General features: G+C 39.8%; 1 protein-coding gene across 1 annotated transcript; it reads right to left on the bottom strand.

Annotated features, from left to right (window-relative positions):
• Positions 1 to 17,978: 17,978 nt before the first annotated feature.
• Positions 17,979 to 19,977, bottom strand: LOC145163631 (Cytochrome b561/ferric reductase transmembrane protein family). The gene is made up of 4 exons (XM_079082447.1): positions 19,702 to 19,977; positions 19,439 to 19,603; positions 18,668 to 18,816; positions 17,979 to 18,582 (listed from the first exon to the last, which is right to left on the bottom strand). The coding sequence occupies exons 1-4, from the start codon at positions 19,846 to 19,848 to the stop codon at positions 18,207 to 18,209; spliced, it is 837 nt and encodes a 278-aa protein (XP_078938573.1). The 5' UTR covers positions 19,849 to 19,977; the 3' UTR covers positions 17,979 to 18,206.
• Between the last annotated feature and the right edge of the window lie 567 nt (positions 19,978 to 20,544).

Raw genomic sequence — 20,544 nt, forward strand, 5'->3', positions numbered from 1 at the left:
GTATTAATGAGGTGTCACCCCATTTCCCTCCCATTTATTTTTCCTTTGTTTTTGTTGGGCCGAGAGAGGGGAAAGAGAGAAGAAAATGAGAGAATTTGGGCCCTTTCTTGACTTAGTTCGAGTTTATGAGGCCCAATATGAATATTTTTCGGCTTATTGGGCCCTTATGAGGGTTTACGGCCCAATGAAGCCCAATGATGTAGTTTACGGCCCATTAGGGCTTATGAAACTAATTATGGCCCATCATGGCCCATTAGAGATAAGATGAATCATTCTAGGCCCACATCACCCAAATACCTTGGTTTCATGGATGTGGGTCCAATTAGAGCCCAAATAGGGTTCCTTGGCCCAAAATAGTCAAATTGAAAGTTTATTGGTCCATTAGGCCCAATAAGAGGATCCTAGTCCATAATAAACTTGAACCTGCTTTTTTAGGGTTTTCAACCCATAGTTGAATATATGAGATGTATTGTATTAGGTTTGGAATTTCAATCAGCAGTTTGGATTCAAATGGATGATTTCATGTTAGCATATAGCATGATATTCACTTAGAGTACAAGTCTTACAACAGCTGATGTTTACATGAAAACATAATGTTCCTAGCTAAAAATGCTAGTTGTCACATCATCCCTCCGTTAGAGGGAATTTCATCTATAAATTCTTTCGAAAGGTAGGATTATGAATGAGAGAATAAGTGAGGGTACTTCTGCTTCATCTGGTCTTCGCGTTCCCATGTGAATTCCGGTCCACGCTTGGCGTTCCATCGAACCTTCATAATCGGAATGCGGCTCTGTTTCGTACGCTTCACTTCCCTATCCATTATCTCGACTGGTTCTTCGATGAACATGAGATTCTCGTTTATTTCGATCTCTTCTAGAGGAATGACAAGAGTTTCATCTGATAAGCACTTTTTCAAATTTGAGATGTGGAACACAGGGTATACGTTGCGAGCTCCGAAGGTAGCTGCAGCTTATAAGCTACCGGACCAATTCGGGCAAGAATCTTGAACGGTCCGATGTATCGTGGGTTTAGTTTTCCCCATTTCCCAAAACGGATCATCCCTTTCCAGGGAGAGACCTTTAATAACACTCGATCTCCGATTTGGAATTCCAGATACTTTCGTCGATTGTCAGTGTAACTCTTTTGCCGGTCACGCGACTCTTGGAGTCGGGCTCTGATTTGAATTATCTTCTCTGTAGTCTTTCGAATGATTTCTAGTCCTATAAGGGTGTTGTCCTGTGATTGCCCTTTTGCTAGCTGGGTGTCACCCACATCAGCCCAGCAGAGAGGCGATCTGCATTTGCGTCCATATATGGCCTCAAAAGAGCAACCCTTATGCTTGTGTGATAGCTATTGTTGTACGAGAATTCAATCAAGGGCAAGTGGGTATCCCATGACTTGCCAAAATCAATCACACAGGCTCCGAGCATGTCTTCGAGTGTTTGGATGGTTCGTTCACTTTGGCCATCGGTTTGAGGGTGGTAAGCAGTGCTCATGTCTAGCTGTGTTCCTATAGCCTTCTAGAGTGACTACCAAAATCGTGAGGTAAATCTACTATCCCGATCCAAGATTATAGATATCGGCACTCCGTGGAGTCTCACGATCTCTTTGATATAGATCCGTGTTAATCTTTCCATCTTGTACGATTCTTTTATTGGCAGGAAATGAGCGGATTTAGTTAACCTATGGACGATTACCCAAATAGCATCCAATCCATCTGCCGTCTTAGGTAATTTGGTTACGAAGTCCATATCAATCCTTTCCCATTTCCACTCGGGTATTACTGGCTGTTTTGATAGTCCCGAGGGCTTTTGGTACTCCACTTTCACCTTGGCGTAAGTGAGACACTTGCCCATATAAGTGGCGACCTCTGCCTTCATGTTTGGCCACCAATAGTGTTGCTTAATGTCCAAATACATCTTATCCGAACCCGGATGGATGGAATATCGCGTCTTATGGGCTTCGTTCATGATCATTTCTCTGAATCCCCAAGTTTAGAGACCCAGATTCTATTCATGAAATAGTAAGTTCCATCCTTCTTGGCTTCAAAGTTCTTATCCATCACACGCAGTGTTTCATTCGTGACGTTCTCTGGCTTCAATGCATCTGTTTGGGCTTCCCTGATCTGTGAGGTTACGTGGGATTGGATAGTTATTGATAGGGTTTTCACCCGGCGGCCTGAGTATTCTTTTCTGCTCAAGGCATCGGCTACCATGTTAGCCTTGCCTGGGTGGTACTTTATCTCGCATTCATAGTCATTTAGCAACTCAACCCACCTTCACTGCCTCATGTTTAGCTCCTTCCGGTTTAGAATGTGCTGGAGGCTTTTATGATTGGTGAAGATGGTGCACTTTGTACCGTAGAGGTAGTGCCTCCAAATCATCAGGCCGAAAACCACAGCTCCCAGCTCGAGATCATGGGTGGTATAATTTACTTCATGCATATTTAATTACCTGAATGCGTAAGCTATCACCTTTCCACGCTGCATCAGGACACATCCTAACCCTTGATTCGAAGCATCGCAGTAGACTACAAAATCTTCGGTTCCCTTCGGTAAGGATAGCACTGGTTCACTACAAAGGGCTCGTTTCAAGGTTTGGAAGGCGGCTTCCTGCTTTTCTGACCAGTCGAAAGACACACCCTTTTATGTCAAGGCGGTGAGGGGTTTGGCTATCTTGGAAAAATTCTGAATAAACCTTCGGTAGTAGCCTGTGAGACCCAAGAATTGTCGGATTTTTGTTGGTGTTTTCGGGATCGACCAACCTTCAATGGCCTTTATCTTGGAAGTATCTACGTGAATCCCTTCCTTGCTGACTACATGACCCAAAACGTTTACACTTCAGATCCAGAACTCGCACTTGGAGAGCTTCGCATATAACCTTTCAGCTCTTCGGGTTTCCAAGATTTGACGGAGGTGTTGACCATGCTCTTCTTTGCTTCAAGAGTATATAAGAATATCATCGATGAAAACGATCATCAAATTGTCAAGGAATGGGCGGCAGACTCGATTCATGAGGTACATAAATACAGCGGGGGCATTTGTTAGACCGAAGGGCATCACAACAAATTCGTAATGACCGTATCGAGTTTGTAAGACAGTTTTTGGAATGTCCTCTTCTCAGACTCGAAGTTGATGATAACCGGATCTTAGGTCTATTTTGGAGAAGTAACTAGCTCCTTGAAGCTGGTCAAATAGATAGTCAATCCGAGGAAGTGGGTATCGGTTTTTGACAGGGAGCTTGTTTAATTCTCTATAATCAATGCACATTCTAAAGGATCCGTCCTTTTTCTTGACAAACAAGACAGGAGCTCCCTAGGGTGAGAAGCTTGGTCGGATGAATCCTTTGCTCAACAGCTCGCTTAGTTGGCTGGATAACTCCTGCATTTCGGCGGGAGCTAACCTGTAGGGTGATTTGGCAATTGATGTGGCTCCTGGTATTAGGTCGATTCGGAATTCGACTTGCCTTTCTGGGGGTATCCCCGGAAGGTCTTCTGGAAATACATCCGGGAAGTCACATGCCACTGAGATGTCTTTAATGTTTACTTCTTCTCTGGTTTTATCCACAACGTGAGCGAGGAAAGCATAGTTTTTCTTGTGCAGGAACTTTTGTGCCTTGATGCACGAGATAAGACGAAGATTGGCTCCACATTTATCACCATAGATTATTAGGGTTTCACGGTTAGGAAGGTGAAGGCGAACGGCCTTCTCGCGACACATAATATCAGCATGATGGGGTCTTAACCAATCCATGCCGATTATCACATCAAAACTCCTAATATTTATTGGCATCAAATCTATTTGAAAAGAGTGATTTTTTAGTGTTAATGTGCATCCTACATAAACATCTTTGGTTGTTTCGGTTTTCCCATTAGCTATTTCCACCGTGAAGGCTTCGTTGAGCTTCTGGGGTTGTTGATTTAGTAAGTGTTTAAACTTGTTACTAATGAAGCTTCGCTCGGCTCCGCTATCGAATAAAATGCATGCATATGTGTTGTTAAGTAGAAACGTACCAGTAACAATTGTTGGGTCCTGAACCGCTTCACCTTGATCCAATGTCAATACCCTCCCTGATGTTCCTGCCCCCTGATTGTTGGCTTTGGGGCAGTCGCGCTTGAAATGACTAGGTTCTCCATTCCCATAACAAGTGTAACTGCCCTAGCATTGTTACTGTTGTTATTGTTATTGCGATTGTTATTGTTGTTTAACTGTTGGTTCTGTTGAGACTGAGTTCTACAATATCTTGCGGTATGACCCCTTCGATTGCAACTCGTGCAATGCATCTCCTTGCATTCTCCATGATGATGAAAATTGCATTTGCTACACTTGGGTAGGGTCCCAGAGTATTGTTTAGGAGCAGTTGGTGTGGATGAGGCTGGAGCATGTGATGTTGAGGTAACCTGAGCAGTAGCAGCATGAACTACTACCGTTTGTTGCTTCTTTGATGACTCTGAGTTTTGTCGCCCTTTATGCTTGTTGTTCTTGCCTGTCCTGTTATCACCTTCCTTTTTAACTTCAGCTTCCCCTGCTTTTCCACCCTTCTTGTTTCCATGGTCGTATAACTTCTTGGCTAGCCTTTTAGCGCTGTCATACGTTCCCGGGTTTGCTGCGATTACGTTACCTTGAATTGGAGAGATCAATCCCCAAATAAATCTTTCGATCCTTTTCCTCTCAGATGTGATCGTTCCTGTACATAAGAGTGACAATTCACCGAACCTTGAGATGTATGCATCAATGTCGGAGTTTTGGACTGTGAGATTCCATAGTTCTTGCTCCAACTTCTGGATTTCCCCTTAGGCAGTACTCAGCCATCAGCATCTCCTTAAGCTCCTCCCAGGGCATAGCATTTTCCACAGGGAGTGTCATGGCCTCCACGTGGCCATTCCACCAATAGAGAGTTTGATTAATGAATGTGCAGGCCGCAAACTTCACCTTGTACTCCTCGAGACATCCGCGGATCTCAAACACCGACTCCACTTTTTCTAACCACCTTTTCAAAGTTATTACGCCTCCCGTCCCCTTGAAGGTCTGAGGCTTAGCGTTAGCGAAGTCCTTGTAGGTACAGGTTCGGGTAGGTCCCTGGTTTATCCCATGGTTTAAGCTTCCGGCCCCTTGCCCATTCCCTCAACTGTTGTTCCCGTTGTGGATATGAACCAGCGCTGCTGTGACTGCAGCTGAAACTGCTGCTTGAAATGCCGCTGAGTTCATCTCTGGTGGAGGTGGTGGTGGTGGTGGTGTTGCGTTGCGGTTCCCGCGTGTCTATCTTCGAGACATCTTTCTATCATGGAACGGAAAGATGTTGAGTATCCAGTGTATTTTTGTTTCACGAGTTCTTGGTTATAGCACAGTGTCGGTGATTCGGTTGTGTGTAAGTGGGTGAATGCATACAATCAACATGTAGTAAACGTAATTGAACACATAGCAGATAACAACATCATGAGAAAAATATATAGCCGTTTTCATTAATGATAATCTTTTGGGTACATGAAAATTTTCCCATATAAGGCATACAATACATGAAGAGAAATAAAATCCGACAGAGTAACGACTCCATGAGTAGTGTAATCACTTAACCATGTAGTCGATAGTACATAGGGTAATGCATAAGTAAAATCCTAGAAGTAGTGAGTGAACGGGTACTAGCTGCGACGAGATGGGTCTGGTGGTGTTGACGACAAGGTAGATGCACCTTGAAGTCTAGCCAGGTGGTTCTCGGCGTCCCGAAGTCGGGCTTCTAATGTTGTCTGGCGCGCCTGGTAGTCCCTGACTACCTCATGTGTCATCCTCTCCGCGCGCTCAACTGCGGCTCTCATGGCCACCATCCGGCCAGCGGTTGACTGCGCCTACTCGCCGATATCGCGTGTCCTCCTTACTATCACAGGCAAGGCTTAGTCGGCAGGTCCACCGTGACTCAGGTCGTAGTAGTCCCGGTTCATACCAAATGGGGGTCGCACCCCTTGCTTGCAGCTCCATCTCCAGATGTCGTGCGCTCATGGGGGCGTAGGACCATTGGGGCCCATCCTGTATGGGGGCACCCTGGCCATGTACGACAGATTGATGACTTCGGACCCCGTGTCCGAGTTATCTGCATCGCTGCCATCTGCCTCCTCCTCGTTTGAGTCGGCTACCGATTCTGCCGGTCCTCCTATGGGCTCCTCTTCGGGCTCTTCTTCTGGTTCTTCCTCTGGCTCTAACCATCCGCCATTCGCCTGGTTGGGGAAATAGGGATCTCCAGGGTGGTGTAATCCGGCCATCGTGTCTGCACGAGGGGTGAGAGACGGGTAAAGAGAGTATGTATATGGTATTTCTAAAAATACTCCTATAGTATTGTAATTATTTAAGTTCGAGTTCCTTAGTGTTCTTGGATACGAGGTAAGCTTCTAGATCCATTTCCCGCCATGATCATTCCCAAATACATGTTGGTCATATTTTAAATAAATATAGTTGATCAGGCTATATTTATCCCCAATATGACTACATAACTGTCCGGGTTTAGCCACAGTGTTCAATGTCCTCCGGAGTCTTTTAGTGTTTATAGTTTTGTTGCATGTATAATTTTATTCAGAGTGTTTTAGTCCCATTGTATTTATAGTTGCATATCGTGTATGATTAGATATGTCAGTTCACTATAAACAATGCTCTGATACCAATATGTCACACCCCCGAACCAGACGGAGGAAACGTCCGTGGGCTTGTGCGTGACTTCATCATTGTAGTATCATCACATAGTATATAATTAAAACAAAACATCATCATCATCACACATGTAATATAACAACATACATTGTTTACATCGAGTATTGTATTTAAATATTACATGCCAAAATAATTAGAGTATGATGGAACAAAATAAAACAAAACATCCATTAAACTGTTTAGCCCAACCTGCTTCAACGGTTTCCTGAGAATACAAGTTAATTTAAAAAGGTCAACATAAAAATTTTGGTGAGTTCATAAGCATGTTTCGTGTGTTTGTGTCCGATCTTGTATTAATGCATGTGTGTTTTTGTTTAATAGATTCCCAAAAGTAAATAAAGAAAGTGTAACGAGAATGCCCCCAGACAACCCTATGTTGTCTGTAAAAGAGAATGCGTGTATATCAACCCCCGAGGTTGAGTACCAGTGGGAGTATGTTCCCGAGTAATCCAAAGAGAAAAGAGAATGGTCTCTCGTAAATTTCATAACGTTAATTCCTCTAAGTGAGTCGTTATAACCATGCTAGATAGTGACAAGTTCGCCTGTCTTGGCGTTGTTGACGCCGACGGATAATAGAAGAAGGATTTTGGTCACCCTAGACTGATGTAGTCTAACTGTAGCGAATAGCTCAGGTGTGGGGTGTGACATCCCCAAAATCACGGCCAGAAAAGACCGATTTCATTTATGCTTTTAAATAAAATCAAAGTAATCCTTTGATTAAAAGAGTTGCGGAATTTGTTCCCAAAACAAAGTATGATAAGATTTTATCAAAGCATTTCATAAAGAAATGTATTTTTCATTATATAACAAAATCTCGGGATGTCATGTTCCGTTACAGACCAAAAGCATAAACAATACAAAATAGACCTTACAACAGTTACATATAACTACCGATCTATAATCCAAAAATATCTTGACAATGTCATCCAACTTATGCTCTCGCGCCACTACCTGTAATGCAAATAAAACTGAGTGGGTCAGACTTGGGAGCCTAGTGAGCATATAGGGTTTTCAACCCACAATAAATAATTATATTTAGTTCATCGACCAACAATAAACCGATTACCCATTCCAGTTATCCTCACTTTATGTCCCTAAAACAACAACTATTACAAGGGACCTAATCTAGGATTTTCATCGGGACGGACATTACTACAAAGGGGTTTCCTTAACAATAGATGTCCTAAAGGCAACCATGAGGGGATGGAGTACACCGGTGAACACATCGTTCACAACACCTACAGGTTATGAGCCTGCTAGCGTTCCACTGGACTGTCTAGACAGAGTCTGTGGTCGTCATCCATACTCCGCTAGATGACTAGATCAACAACAACATCGAGGCCTCTCATAATTTTATTTCATCACACACCAACTGTCTACCCATGTTCTACCCAACATATTAGTAGATAAAATATATACATTTATATACAGCTTAAACCTGTACAAAACATCCATTCAACAACTAGTTCAAATAAACAGATAATATATAAACACATAGCGCGTATTTTATAAACAATACTTCATATCTATGTGTTAGAAGAAAACGAAAATACACTCACTTGATCAGAAGATGATCGGACAGCACTACGGCTTTAAAAGTAGTATTCTTTGGTGAAACTAGAAGATCTTCACACACCGGGCTTCTCGCAAGCAGAGCTTCGGCTCGGAAACTTTACTTCTCGGGATCCTCGGGGCTTCGGGACTTGCTTCGGGTCTCGGGATAATACCGGGGCTTCGGGGGTATTTCTTTGCACATAAAACGAGGCAATAAGGAGTGAGAGAGAAGATATGAGCAACAAATCCCGGAGACCTTGCATTCTATTTATAAGGGGAGGCTGACCCTCCGAACGCAGCGCGTTCCGTCGGGCATCATTGCTTACGAACTTCGGACTTGACAGGCGACGGGACAGGCTCTGGGCTCCGAACGCGGGGCGTTCCCCAATTGAACGCGGGGTGTTCCCCCTTTGGGATGCGCACCTCGAACTTCAGAAATTCATAACTTTTGCATACGATCTCCGATTTCGACGTTCTTTATATCCACGCGTAGGTGAGATTATGCTCTACAACTTTCGTTTAGACTCCGTCGGCTAATTTTGACTTTTATGTTTATGATATTATTTTTAGTAGGGCGGGACAGGAAAACTCCGTTAGAAATTCATATCTTCTTCATCGGACATCCATTTTCGTCTGTCTTTTTACCGTTGGACTACTGTCAACGAGATCTTTGATTCTCGTTTAGATTGTTTCGGCCAAATATCACTCGATCTCAATTTCGAGATTTGGGTTGCATACCGCTAAGTCGAAACTTAGAAAAATCATAAGTTCCTCATACAAAGTCAGATTTAGACGTTCTATTTATGCACACTCTCAGTTTAACTTATTCTACGACTTTCGTTTAGATCACTAAGGCTAAATATCGCTCTATCGTAAATTCACTATTTACGTCACGCAGTGTCGTGTCGGTTCTGTCGCGAAACTTCGACAGGTCATAACTTCTTTGTTATAACTCGGATTTCGGCGTTCTTTATATGTACGGAATCCTTGTAACATATACTACAACTTAGGTAAGATTACTCCTTCTAAATAATCTTCCATCAAAACGTCATTTTTGATGCTTATCGTCTCTAAATTGACTAGCCCGGATCTACGGGCGTTACAATTATCTCCCCCTTAGGATGATTACATCCCGGAATCATCAACGAAAATAGGACTTGTATAATGATTCCATACGTTATCTTTTCATCCTAGGTAACTTCTATTTTTCTTCGAATGAGTATTTAACTCTAGGGCTTCCTAACTGCAGAGGATGCTCAATCTTGCATCTGCTTTTCGTACTATGTGGGACTTTCAATCATAACTTTCAAGTTACACAATAAGTCCTTATTGTGGACTCCTTCTTCTTCTTAGGATAAATACTTTCCTTTATCTATTGTAATAGACCGATGGGTCATGCTCTAATGATCTCTCATCGTATGATGCAACGCTTAGACTCAAGTCTCTTAGAGTCAAATTCCAGAATGGAATATACCTTCCTTCATATTCTAATGCGATAACCACATTTTAACATGTAGTATTTCTAGCTACTAACTTCTTTAACAACGAGCGCGATACAATTGGTCGCATTGATTTCACCCTTCTGACTTTAAGTCAGATGTTACATCGAGCTTGGTTCTCCGAACCACATAACAAACTTATTGTAGTCGGACTCAATTCGTTATGACCACTAGGGTCGGAATAACAACCATCTTACTAGTCATTACCGAAATAATGGTAATTACATACTTGAATAAAACATAATCAATTACTAGGTTCTTGGTAACCTTGTGACTTCCTCTGATCCAAGCGTGAGTCCTGTGCTTCCAGTAGTATAGATCTCTACTACTATTTACACCTACTCATACTCGTCCCAAGTATTGTCTCGTAGTCCCTAAGTCCTAAAATCACAAAACAATTTAACACATACAAATGTGTCCAAATAATCATAGAAATCTTCCTAGACTCTACTAGGACTTCTTCCATGCGTATCTTCAATCATCAATTCCACTTTAACTCGATTGGTGATGGAAATTCCAGATTATGGGACAACTTCAAGAATTACACCAATCGTTCCATCACCCTGCCAATCAAATGTGTACTTCAGACGTACCGTACTCCTTTAAATGTACTGTTATTTTACCAGACATAAACTAAAGGCAAGATACCACCTTCGACATCTTCCGATAGGTGTCACTCAATACATCAGATAACAAAACCAGGGTTTATATTAATTCTTGAAACTATTACACAAAAGTTCAAGTTCACCCTATACCATGCCTCTAATAGGCTACACCATATGTTACTTCATAATTTGATCTTTGGATATGAAATCCTTATTCCTGATTCCTCGCGTTATTGTCTGCTTCGTCGAGGATCATGTGGAATGCCCTTGGCTTTGGTGGAATATTGGGTCTTGCTGCCTCCTTCTTTTTAGGACAGTCTCTCGAGATGTGCCCCTCCTCACCACACCCATATCAGACTTTCTTGGTGAGGGTGCATTCGTTGGCATAGTGTCGTGGCTTTCCACATTTGAAGCATGTGGCTTCCCCGCCACATTTCCCAAGATGCTTCTTCTTGCATTTGTCGCACTATTTCGCTTCGCCTCCTCCACCTCCTCCTCTCGAACCAGATTTCGAGAATTCATTTTTCTTGTTGGACCCTGAAGGCCCATCAATCTTCCTCTTCTCACCAACCTCTGATCTCTCCAGACCCTTCTTCCTGATCTGAGTCTCAACATTCTTAGCAGCCCAGATTGCGGCTTTCAATGTGGTTGCTTGCTTAACCATTGGACCATAGTCCGCTGGTAGTCCGAGGGCAAACTTGTTGACCTTTGAGAGTTCTGTTGGAACTAGGTATGGGATAAGCTTCATCTTTTCCGTGAAACTAGCAGTGTATTCAGTAACGCTCATTTTTCCCTTCTTCAAATTCTGAAACTCATTATTGATTTCCAGAAGGTCCTGCTCGGAGCAGTATTGCAGTTTCAGTTGTTCCACAAAGTCTTCCCAAGACATTTTGTTCGCTTCTCCCTTGGGCAAAGAGTCAGCTAACAACTTCCACCAACTCAACACGCCAGATTTTAATAAAGGGATCGCACGAGCGGTCTTCTTCCTGTTGCTGCATTCGCAACTTTCAAACATCGTCTCCATTTCGGAGATCCAGTCCATAACTTGCACCGGCGTCGGGCTTCCGGATAGACATGGTGGCTTAGATGCCATAAAATCCTTGTATTTACATCCTCTTCCATCATTTCCTCCATCACGATTGTTTTGTCTAACAATCGGTGGGTTGGCTTGACCAACAGTCCCACTGAAGTTTCCTCCTTCCGACGGCCCTCCATTCACTTCAGGCTCTTCAACTTGAATTGAAAGTTCTTCACGATTTTGTTGAAGCAGACGTCTAGTTTCTTCCATTTGACGATCCAACATCGTCTGAATCATCAATTGTACACCAGCCATTGTCACTGGCTCGGGTGCAGCAGCTACAACAGGTATTTGCTCGATTACATGTGGTTGATTCCTGTTTTCGTTCGCGTTTCCAACTCCGCTTCTTGTTCTTGCCATTCTTGATCTATACACCGAATAAGGTGAATTTAGATCTTCAATCACGATAGATAATCAAATCATCCTTATCACTCTGAAACGTTTACATGCTAGTTCTAATACCGTCGACGCACACTTAGAATCCTAAACACATAAGGTTTCCAGATCCGGTCGGCAACAGACCATAGATCCAAACAAATAATTTCATATATGGCAAACATATAACATTTAGCATGTAAAAGCATTTTAGGCAACTTTCCTAAAATAAACTAGTGCTCGTGTCTTAAATATAACAGACACTCCTCACAATCTTCACTTAGCATTCTAAGTTTAAGTCTATAAATCCTACAAATTCCTAATTCGCTTAAACTAATGCTCTGATACCAACTGTGACATCCCCAAAATCACGGCCAGAAAAGACCGATCTCATTTATGCTTTTAAATAAAATCAGAGTAATCCTTTGATTAAAAGAGTTGCGGAATTTGTTCCCAAAACAAAGTATGATAAGAATTTATCAAAGCATTTCATAAAGAAATGTATTTTTCATCATATAACAAAATCTCGGGATGTCATGTTCCGATACAGACCAAAAGCATAAACAATACAAAAGAGACCTTACAACAGTTACATATAACTACCGATTTATAATCCAAAAAAATCTTGACAATGTCATCCAACTTATGCTCTCGCGCCACTACCTGTAATGCAAATAAAACTGAGTGGGTCGGGCTTGGGAGCCTGGTGAGCATATAGGGTTTTCAACTCACAATAAATAATTATATTTAGTTCATCGACCAACAATAACCCGATTACCCATTCCCGTTATCCTCACTTTATCTCCCTAAAACAACAACTATTGCAAGGGACCTAATCTAGGATTTTCATCGGGACGGACATTACTGCAAAGGGGTTTCCTTAACAATAGATGTCCTAAAGGCAACCATGAGGGGGATGGAGTACACCGGTGAACACATCGTTCACAACACCTACAGGTTATAAGTCTGCTAGCGTTCCACTGGACTGTCTCGAAAGAGTCTGTGGTCGTCATCCATACTCCGCTAGATGACTGGATCAACAACAACATCGAGGCCTCTCATCATTTTATTTCATCACACACCAACTGTCTACCCATGTTCTACCCAACATATTAGTAGATAAAATATATACATTTATATACAGCTTAAAACCTGTACAAAACATCTATTCAACAACTAGTTCAAATAAACACATAATATATAAACACATAGCACGTATTTTATAAAGAATACTTCATATCTATGTGTTAGAAGAAAACGAAAATACACTCACTTGATCAGAAGATGATCGGACAGCACTACGACTTTAAAAGTAGTATTCTTCGGTGAAACTAGAAGATGTTCACACACCGGGCTTCTCGCAAGCAGAGCTTCGGCTCGGAAACTTTACTTCTCGGGATCCTCGGGGCTTGCTTCGGCTCTCGGGATAATACCGGGGTTTCGGGGGTATTTCTTTGCACGTAAAACGAGTCAATAAGGAGTGAGAGAGAAGAAATGAGCAATAAATCCCGGAGACCTTGCATTCTATTTATAGGGGGAGGCTGACCCTCCGAACGCAGCGCGTTCCTAGAACGAACGCAGAGCGTTCCCGAACGCAGCGCGTTCCGCCGTGCGTCATTGCTTACGAACTTCGGACTTGACAGGCGACGGGACAGGCTCTGGGCTCCGAACGCGGGGCCTTCTCCCTTTCGGATGCGCGCCTCGAGCTTCAGAAATTCATAACTTTCGTATACGATCTCCGTTTTCGACATTCTTTATATCCACGCGTAGGTGAGATTATGTTCTACCACTTTCGTTTAGACTTCGTCGGCTAATTTTGACTTTATTTTTGTTATATTATTTTTAATAGGGCGAGACAGGAAAACTCCGTTAGAAATTCATATCTTCTTCATCGGACATCCGTTTTCGTCCGTCTTTTTACCGTTGGACTACTATCAACGAGATCTTCGATTCTCGTTTAGATTGTTTCGGCCAGATATCACTCGATCTCAATTTCGAGATTTGGGCTGCATACCGCTAAGTCGAAACTTAGAAAAATCATAACTTCCTCATACGAAGTCAGATTTAGACGTTCTTTTTATGCACCCTCTCGGTTTAACTTATTCTACGACTTTCGTTTAGATCACTAAGGCTAAATATCGCTCTATCGTAAATTCACTACTTACGTCACGCAGTGTCTTGCCGGTTCAGTCGCGAAACTTCGACATGTCATAACTTCTTTGTTATAACTCGGATTTCGGCGTTCTTTATATGTACGGAATCCTTGTAACATGGACTACAATTTAGTTAAGATTACTCCTTCTAAATAATCTTCCATCAAAAAGTCATTTTTGATGCTTATCGTCTCTAAATTGACTAGCCCGGATCTACGGGCGTTACAGGGGTGTCAACCGACACGTCTCACAAGATCCTTAATCGAATTTTACGCGAAGAGAAACATATAAACTCATTCCGGGCCCAATGAACCATGTAACCGAACCATTGAGGCTCACTAAACACGTATGTCATTTTCAGGCCCGATAGGAATGAGATTATATAACATGGGCCCAAAATATATGTAAAAGGACAACTAAGGCCCATTTCACATGTAAGGTATTTACAGGCCCAAATAGCACACAAATAGTATCCAAGGTCCTCTGCGCATGTTAATGGGTCAATGAGGCCCAATAATCATATAAATAGTAATCAGGACCTATCAAGCATGTAAATGGGCCACTAAGGCCCAATAGCCTGAGAATGAAAAATTAGTCCGTTTGTTATTATTTTGCTAGTATTAGCTCAATTATTTACTAAAATAGCAGAAAAAGCCCACTTTTGTAAAAATTGACATTCTTGGCCCATTAAGCCAAAAATTTACAATTAAGACCCAATTTTAGTAAAAAATAACATTTTAGGCCCCATTTTGGACAAAACTTGTATTTAAGGCTAGTTTTTGGTAAAAATAACATTTTAACTCATTTTTGTCAAAAATATCATTTTTGGCTTGATTTTTGTGAAAATATACATTTTCGCCCCATTTATGAAAAATGTCATCTTTTTGGCCCAAATGTTCATAATTTCGCAACTTTGACCCCTTTTTATAAAAAATTTACATTTTTGACCCATCTTTCTTGAAAATGACAATTTTACCCACAAAAGACCAAAAATTACAATTTTTGGACCGAAAACCGTGAGAAGCTAATTATGGCCCATCATGGCCCATTACAGATAAGATGAATCATTCTAGACCCTCATCACCCAAATACCTTAGTTTCATGGATGTGGGTGCAATTAGAGCCCAAATAGGGTTCCTTGGCCCAAAATAGTCAAATTGAAAGTTTATTCGTCCATTAGGCTCAATAAGAGGTCTTAGTCCATAATAAACTTGAACCGGGATTTTTAGGGTTTTCAACCCATAGTTGAATATATGAGATGTATTTTATTAGGTTTGGAACTTCAATCAAGAGTTTGGATTCAAATTGACGATTTCATGTTAGCATATAGCATGATATTCACTTAGAGTACAAGTCTTACAACAGCTGATGTTTACATGAAAACAGAATTTTCCTAGCTAAAAATGCTAGTTGTGACAACATCCTTCTTCTCCAATTTCTTTTCCTCATTCACAGTCTTTCCAGAAAAACTTCCTTTCACTTCACTTGCTAGTGGCTTCGCATTAAAAGGCTTTTTGAAGAATTTCTTCACTCGATTATTTGAGTAAAAAGCCACAGTCTCGTCATCAGAATTGACGGTCAAGCCTTCATCTTCTGAATTCTCCTTCTCAGTAATTTCTTTCTCAACCTCTCTTCCAGCAACCTTCGACACAAGAGCAAGAAGACCACCTAGACTGATCCTTGCTTCCTCAGCAATCTCATTCACTTCAGATTCATGTGCTTTTAACACGATCATTCAGTGAAAAATAGTCAAAACTTTGTTATGTCTTTATCATAAGGCTGGCATTTCTCCATTCTTTGTGAAGTCCCATGATAAATGTTAGATTGAACTCCATTGTAGACCTTGTAAGTCCATATATGTTACATTTGAATATGAGTTCATTCAGACGGTCATAGTATAGCTTAATGGATTCTCCTTCCTTCTTCTTAAACACCCCCAACTCAAACAGACACTGTTTGACTGAGCTAATCTTTGTTTTTTCACTACCTTGATACTTCTTCTTTAGTGTATGCCAAATCTCTTTAGAGGTTTTACAGCTGCGCACGTAATTGTATACAACTGGAGGAAGAGCACCATGGAGTTCAGCCATACATTTCTTTTCATTTTTTTTTTGTAATTTCTCAGTCTGTTCAGCAACATTTGGATTAGAGTAAATTACACGAATGGTCCCTATGGTTTAGGGTAATTTACGCGCTTGGTCCCTAATTTATTTTTTTAACTCGGAAGGTCCCTACTGTTTGTTTTTGTTACGCGCTTGGTCTTTGTCTTACCTAAAAAGACTATTTTGTCCTTGATTTTTTAATTTATTTAAATAAACACACCACAACCTCACCCCCTAATCTTATCTTACGTACCACACCATTTTTCCCTATTCAAATAATAGTCTTTTTTGGTAAGATAGGGACCAAGCGCGTAGCAAAAACAAACAGTAGGGACCAAACACGTAACAAAAACAAACAGTAGCGACCTTCTAAGTTAAAAAGATAAGTTAGGGACCAAACATGCAAATTACCCCAAACCATAGGGACCATTCGTGTAATTTACTCTTTGGATTATTAGCAGCAGTTCCAACACTTTGTACAGCAGTAGGAGGACGAACATCACCAATGATGCATTTGCAGAGATCCTCATCTAATCCATTCAAATAGTCCTCCATTCGATCAGCTCATTGATCGTAGAACTCTGGAATCAACACAAGAATTTTAGTGGATGAACCAAGAAGATGAGAGTATAAAGTCATGGTGTTCATGTTAAAGTTCGTCATTGTTGTACGAACGAAATTTGTGAAAAGCTTTAGAAATTGAGATTTGATTGACAAAACTTCCAGAAAACTGACACAAAATACTCGATCTAACAAACCGTAAGCAGAATCGAATCAAAACATATGATCTGTGATGATTTTCAGAATCAAAAGAGCGGAATATTTTGAATCTAGAATGAGACTCAAAACCTTTTGAAAACTTAAGAAAATCAGATCAAAACTGAATGAATCCTGCTTTGATACCAAATGTAGTTACGGTTTAATCGAGTATGTAATACGAGATCAGAGTCAAGAAAGAATTAAGAACACAAGTTCTAAATATAATCTGGTTGGCTCGATTACGCTTTCTGGAAAATACAGAGAAATTTCAAAGAGTACAAGTCGAATGCAAAAACTACTCTCTAACTCTAGGATTCATCCTATATATATATATATATATATATATATATATATATATATATATATATATATATATATATATATAAGGAAAGCGTACAAAAAATATAAGGGACTAAGACTCTTAAGCTTCGATACAAAATGCCCTTATAATAAACAAACATACAAACATACTTCGACACTAAGAAAGACCTAGATAGGACTTCGACACCTCATAATATCTTTCAACCTCAACACCTTTCTGCCACCCCCGATTGATTTTGGGCTTCCTTTTTTTGTGATAAAAGAAGTTGTTATTTAGGTTAAAAGAAACTATTTTTTAAATAACAAATAATTATTTATAGCAGAATTTTACATGTTAAAAATAAAAAAGTTATCACATCTTAAAAACATTATACTAACAAATTAAAACTTTTTAGATAGATTGTACAATATATTGGTTTAGTTGGTCTTGAAGTAGTTAAAAGTGGGTAGATACAACGAATTCACAGGGAGATGTGAATATGATTGTTAGTAATGAATCTGAATACATTTAGTTGTAAGGCTCCATGGCAATATTGACGCACATGGTTAAAAGTGAGTAGTTAAAACGAATTGAAGATATCTCTCTGGGAAAAAGATCTATTCAGAAACGATCATGATATATATATATATATATATATATATATATATATATATATATATATATATATATATATATATATATATATATATATATATATATATATATATAATAAAATAGATTAAGCAACTAGTAATTACTAATACGTCGATGGTAAAAAAAAGCTTGTTACATTGTTTCTTAAACTATTATGCAAAACATTGGTGTTTTGTTTTGTAGTCACATGGTATACAACGGGCATTATTGTGTTGTAGTCGCGTTTTTCTAATAGTGACTATAATATGCACATACAATCTTAGCAATTCAAATCATATGACAAGAAATAAGTTGGTCTTCCTAGTTTTATCTCTTCTCTCTAAAATGTACAAGCACAAATTGTTACCAAATCACACAATATCACCATTCAAATGAGTGCAACTGTGCAAGCATGGAATGATTTACATAAAACCAAAAATCCCCAATACCTATTTACGTTACTTGAAATAACTTCTTTAAAGCATTGTTTTTGGCAAAGTAATTCCCTAATGAGTTACTCTTCCTGGATGGCTGAGGTGGTAATACCTCTTTTTGATTCTCCACGTGATGAGAAGGTATCACTATGACCGGTTCATCACCTGATTTTACTCCTTGTTTCTGCATGTAACCCCATTTTTCTTGAAATAGGTAGAAGAAAGCCATGAAAGAGACCTCAACAGTGAAGAGTATGCTCCAAATCCTTGCATTCATGGATGTTCTCTTGTGATATGCTTTTAGACCTGTGTAGGTGTTCACGATCCCAACTAGTGAGATTGTTGTCCCTAATATCCAGTGGAAAACGTACCATAAGGTCCTTCCTTTAGTCCCCCTGCCAAACAGCAGATATTTTGTTATTGTTTAATTACCATGGTTTTCCAGATAGTTTTTCTTGTAATTAAGAATGTAATCGCTACCTCTTAGGCCTTCGAAACCCTGCAAGCGTTTGCACCACGATGGCAGCATAAAGTGCAAGACCTATTCTCTGGTGATTGTTGTTGAATGAGTTTTCAAAGCTCGTTATAGACATGATTGCTCCAGCGAATGCAAGAAGCACTGCAAGTATCTTGTCACATACATTCAAAATAATAAATACCAATCATCAATATCGATTTGATTTACACTTTCTTTAGTGGGGAAATTAATTTTATCATGATGCTATGTTGGTTTCTGTGAATTTTCAACAAGTTTTATTGTCAGAAAGTTTCACAAGCTCCGAAGATTAGTGTTGTAATTTGAATGGGAAAGCCATAAAGTTAGTCATTTGCGAGTGGGAAGTCACGAACACAGCCTTTTTGCAAAGAGAAAGAGATAAAGAACGTTAAATAATTCCTCACCAAACATCGCAATATAACGGACTTTGGTGCATGGGGATTACCCCTACTTTTTACATTAAAAGCCTAAAGAAAGATTAACGCAATATGGATTAAAGGTAATCTGGTTGATGTGATAGACCACCTAAACTTGTGGTCACAGCAATCATCATCACTCGTCCTTCTCTAATTAATATTCAAATGCATGATTAAAGTGAAGCAATGATGGCAAAGGCAAAAGAGATCAAACCCCTAAATGATAAAGGCATGTGATTTTGAACAAAAAAAATACAATTTTATTCCCCTAAAGTGAGAAAGGTTATGGAAAGAAATCTGATCTTGAATGCTGTAATAGAAACAAAAAAATTAGATCACCTGCAGAATAGCATGAATGTATACGATAGCTTTAAGCTTTCTGGGGCTGCAATCTTCTTTGTTAAACATTCTTACTATGAGTACACCAAGAGGCATCAAGAACCCCATGGAAGCCCATAACAGAATCCCATGAATCTTTATTTCAAATATCAAACGTGGACTCATCTGCACCATCGATCATGCAGTAAGCCTAATCAGTGCAAACAGACACCAGAAAAAACCAAATGAAAAAACAACATTGAGAGGCATGATTTGTTACTTACCTTGTGGTTATCGGAATCCTGTTTGATGTATTTGTGAGGAATGATGAGATGGTTTTCGTTGGATGAAGATACAACAAAGGGTATAAGATGAAGTGCAAGAAGAATTGCAGACATAGTTGATAGAACCAGTTTCTTGAATCCATGCATTATCACTAGCTCTAGCTCCTCGACTGTTTTACACTTCTATATAGATTTCATAAGATATATCCTTCTCTCTCTAGATATGTGACTTTATACCATCATTTATCAAACATCTTGATGAGCTAACGACTTTGAATGAGGTAAAAGCAAAAAGAGGAAATATTATAATCATGTGAGTTGTCAAAGAGCGCATAAGAAGAAAGGTCGGTTTTGTTCATTTAAATTTTTAATATATTCTTTCACAAGATAATCTATAAATCTTGAAATCAATTCCAAATCTTGAGCATTATTTAATAAAGGATTAAATATTACTTTAGCTATATCAAATAACATATCACAAAAGTTCTGACAATTAATAGAATGGTGGCTTAGTTCAGTGCAAGCTAGTGAATGTGGTGTCGATGAGGGCCATCTCTTTCTGACAATCACCAACCGTCACCCTAATTTTGTCTGTGCATTATAGACACCATGAAAATACTTGTAGCCATGATGATTTTGCTTTATCCGATATAACATACCTATCACGCTCAAGTCCATCACACAAGTAGTCAAGTATAACCAAAGTTAAAAGAGTTTACCCTTTTAAGTGTCGATGGAGCTTTCACTTTGGGCATGTAAAGGAGCCATAAAGTTCCAATTTACATGTTTATAATTTTTTTTTTAAATAACCTGGAGCCCATTAATAGTTCTTACAACAAAATT

This window comes from Lactuca virosa, chromosome 1 (assembly GCF_052849685.1).
Source record: "Lactuca virosa cultivar CGN04683 chromosome 1, Lactuca_virosa_CGN04683_v6, whole genome shotgun sequence".
NCBI lineage: Eukaryota > Viridiplantae > Streptophyta > Magnoliopsida > Asterales > Asteraceae > Lactuca > Lactuca virosa.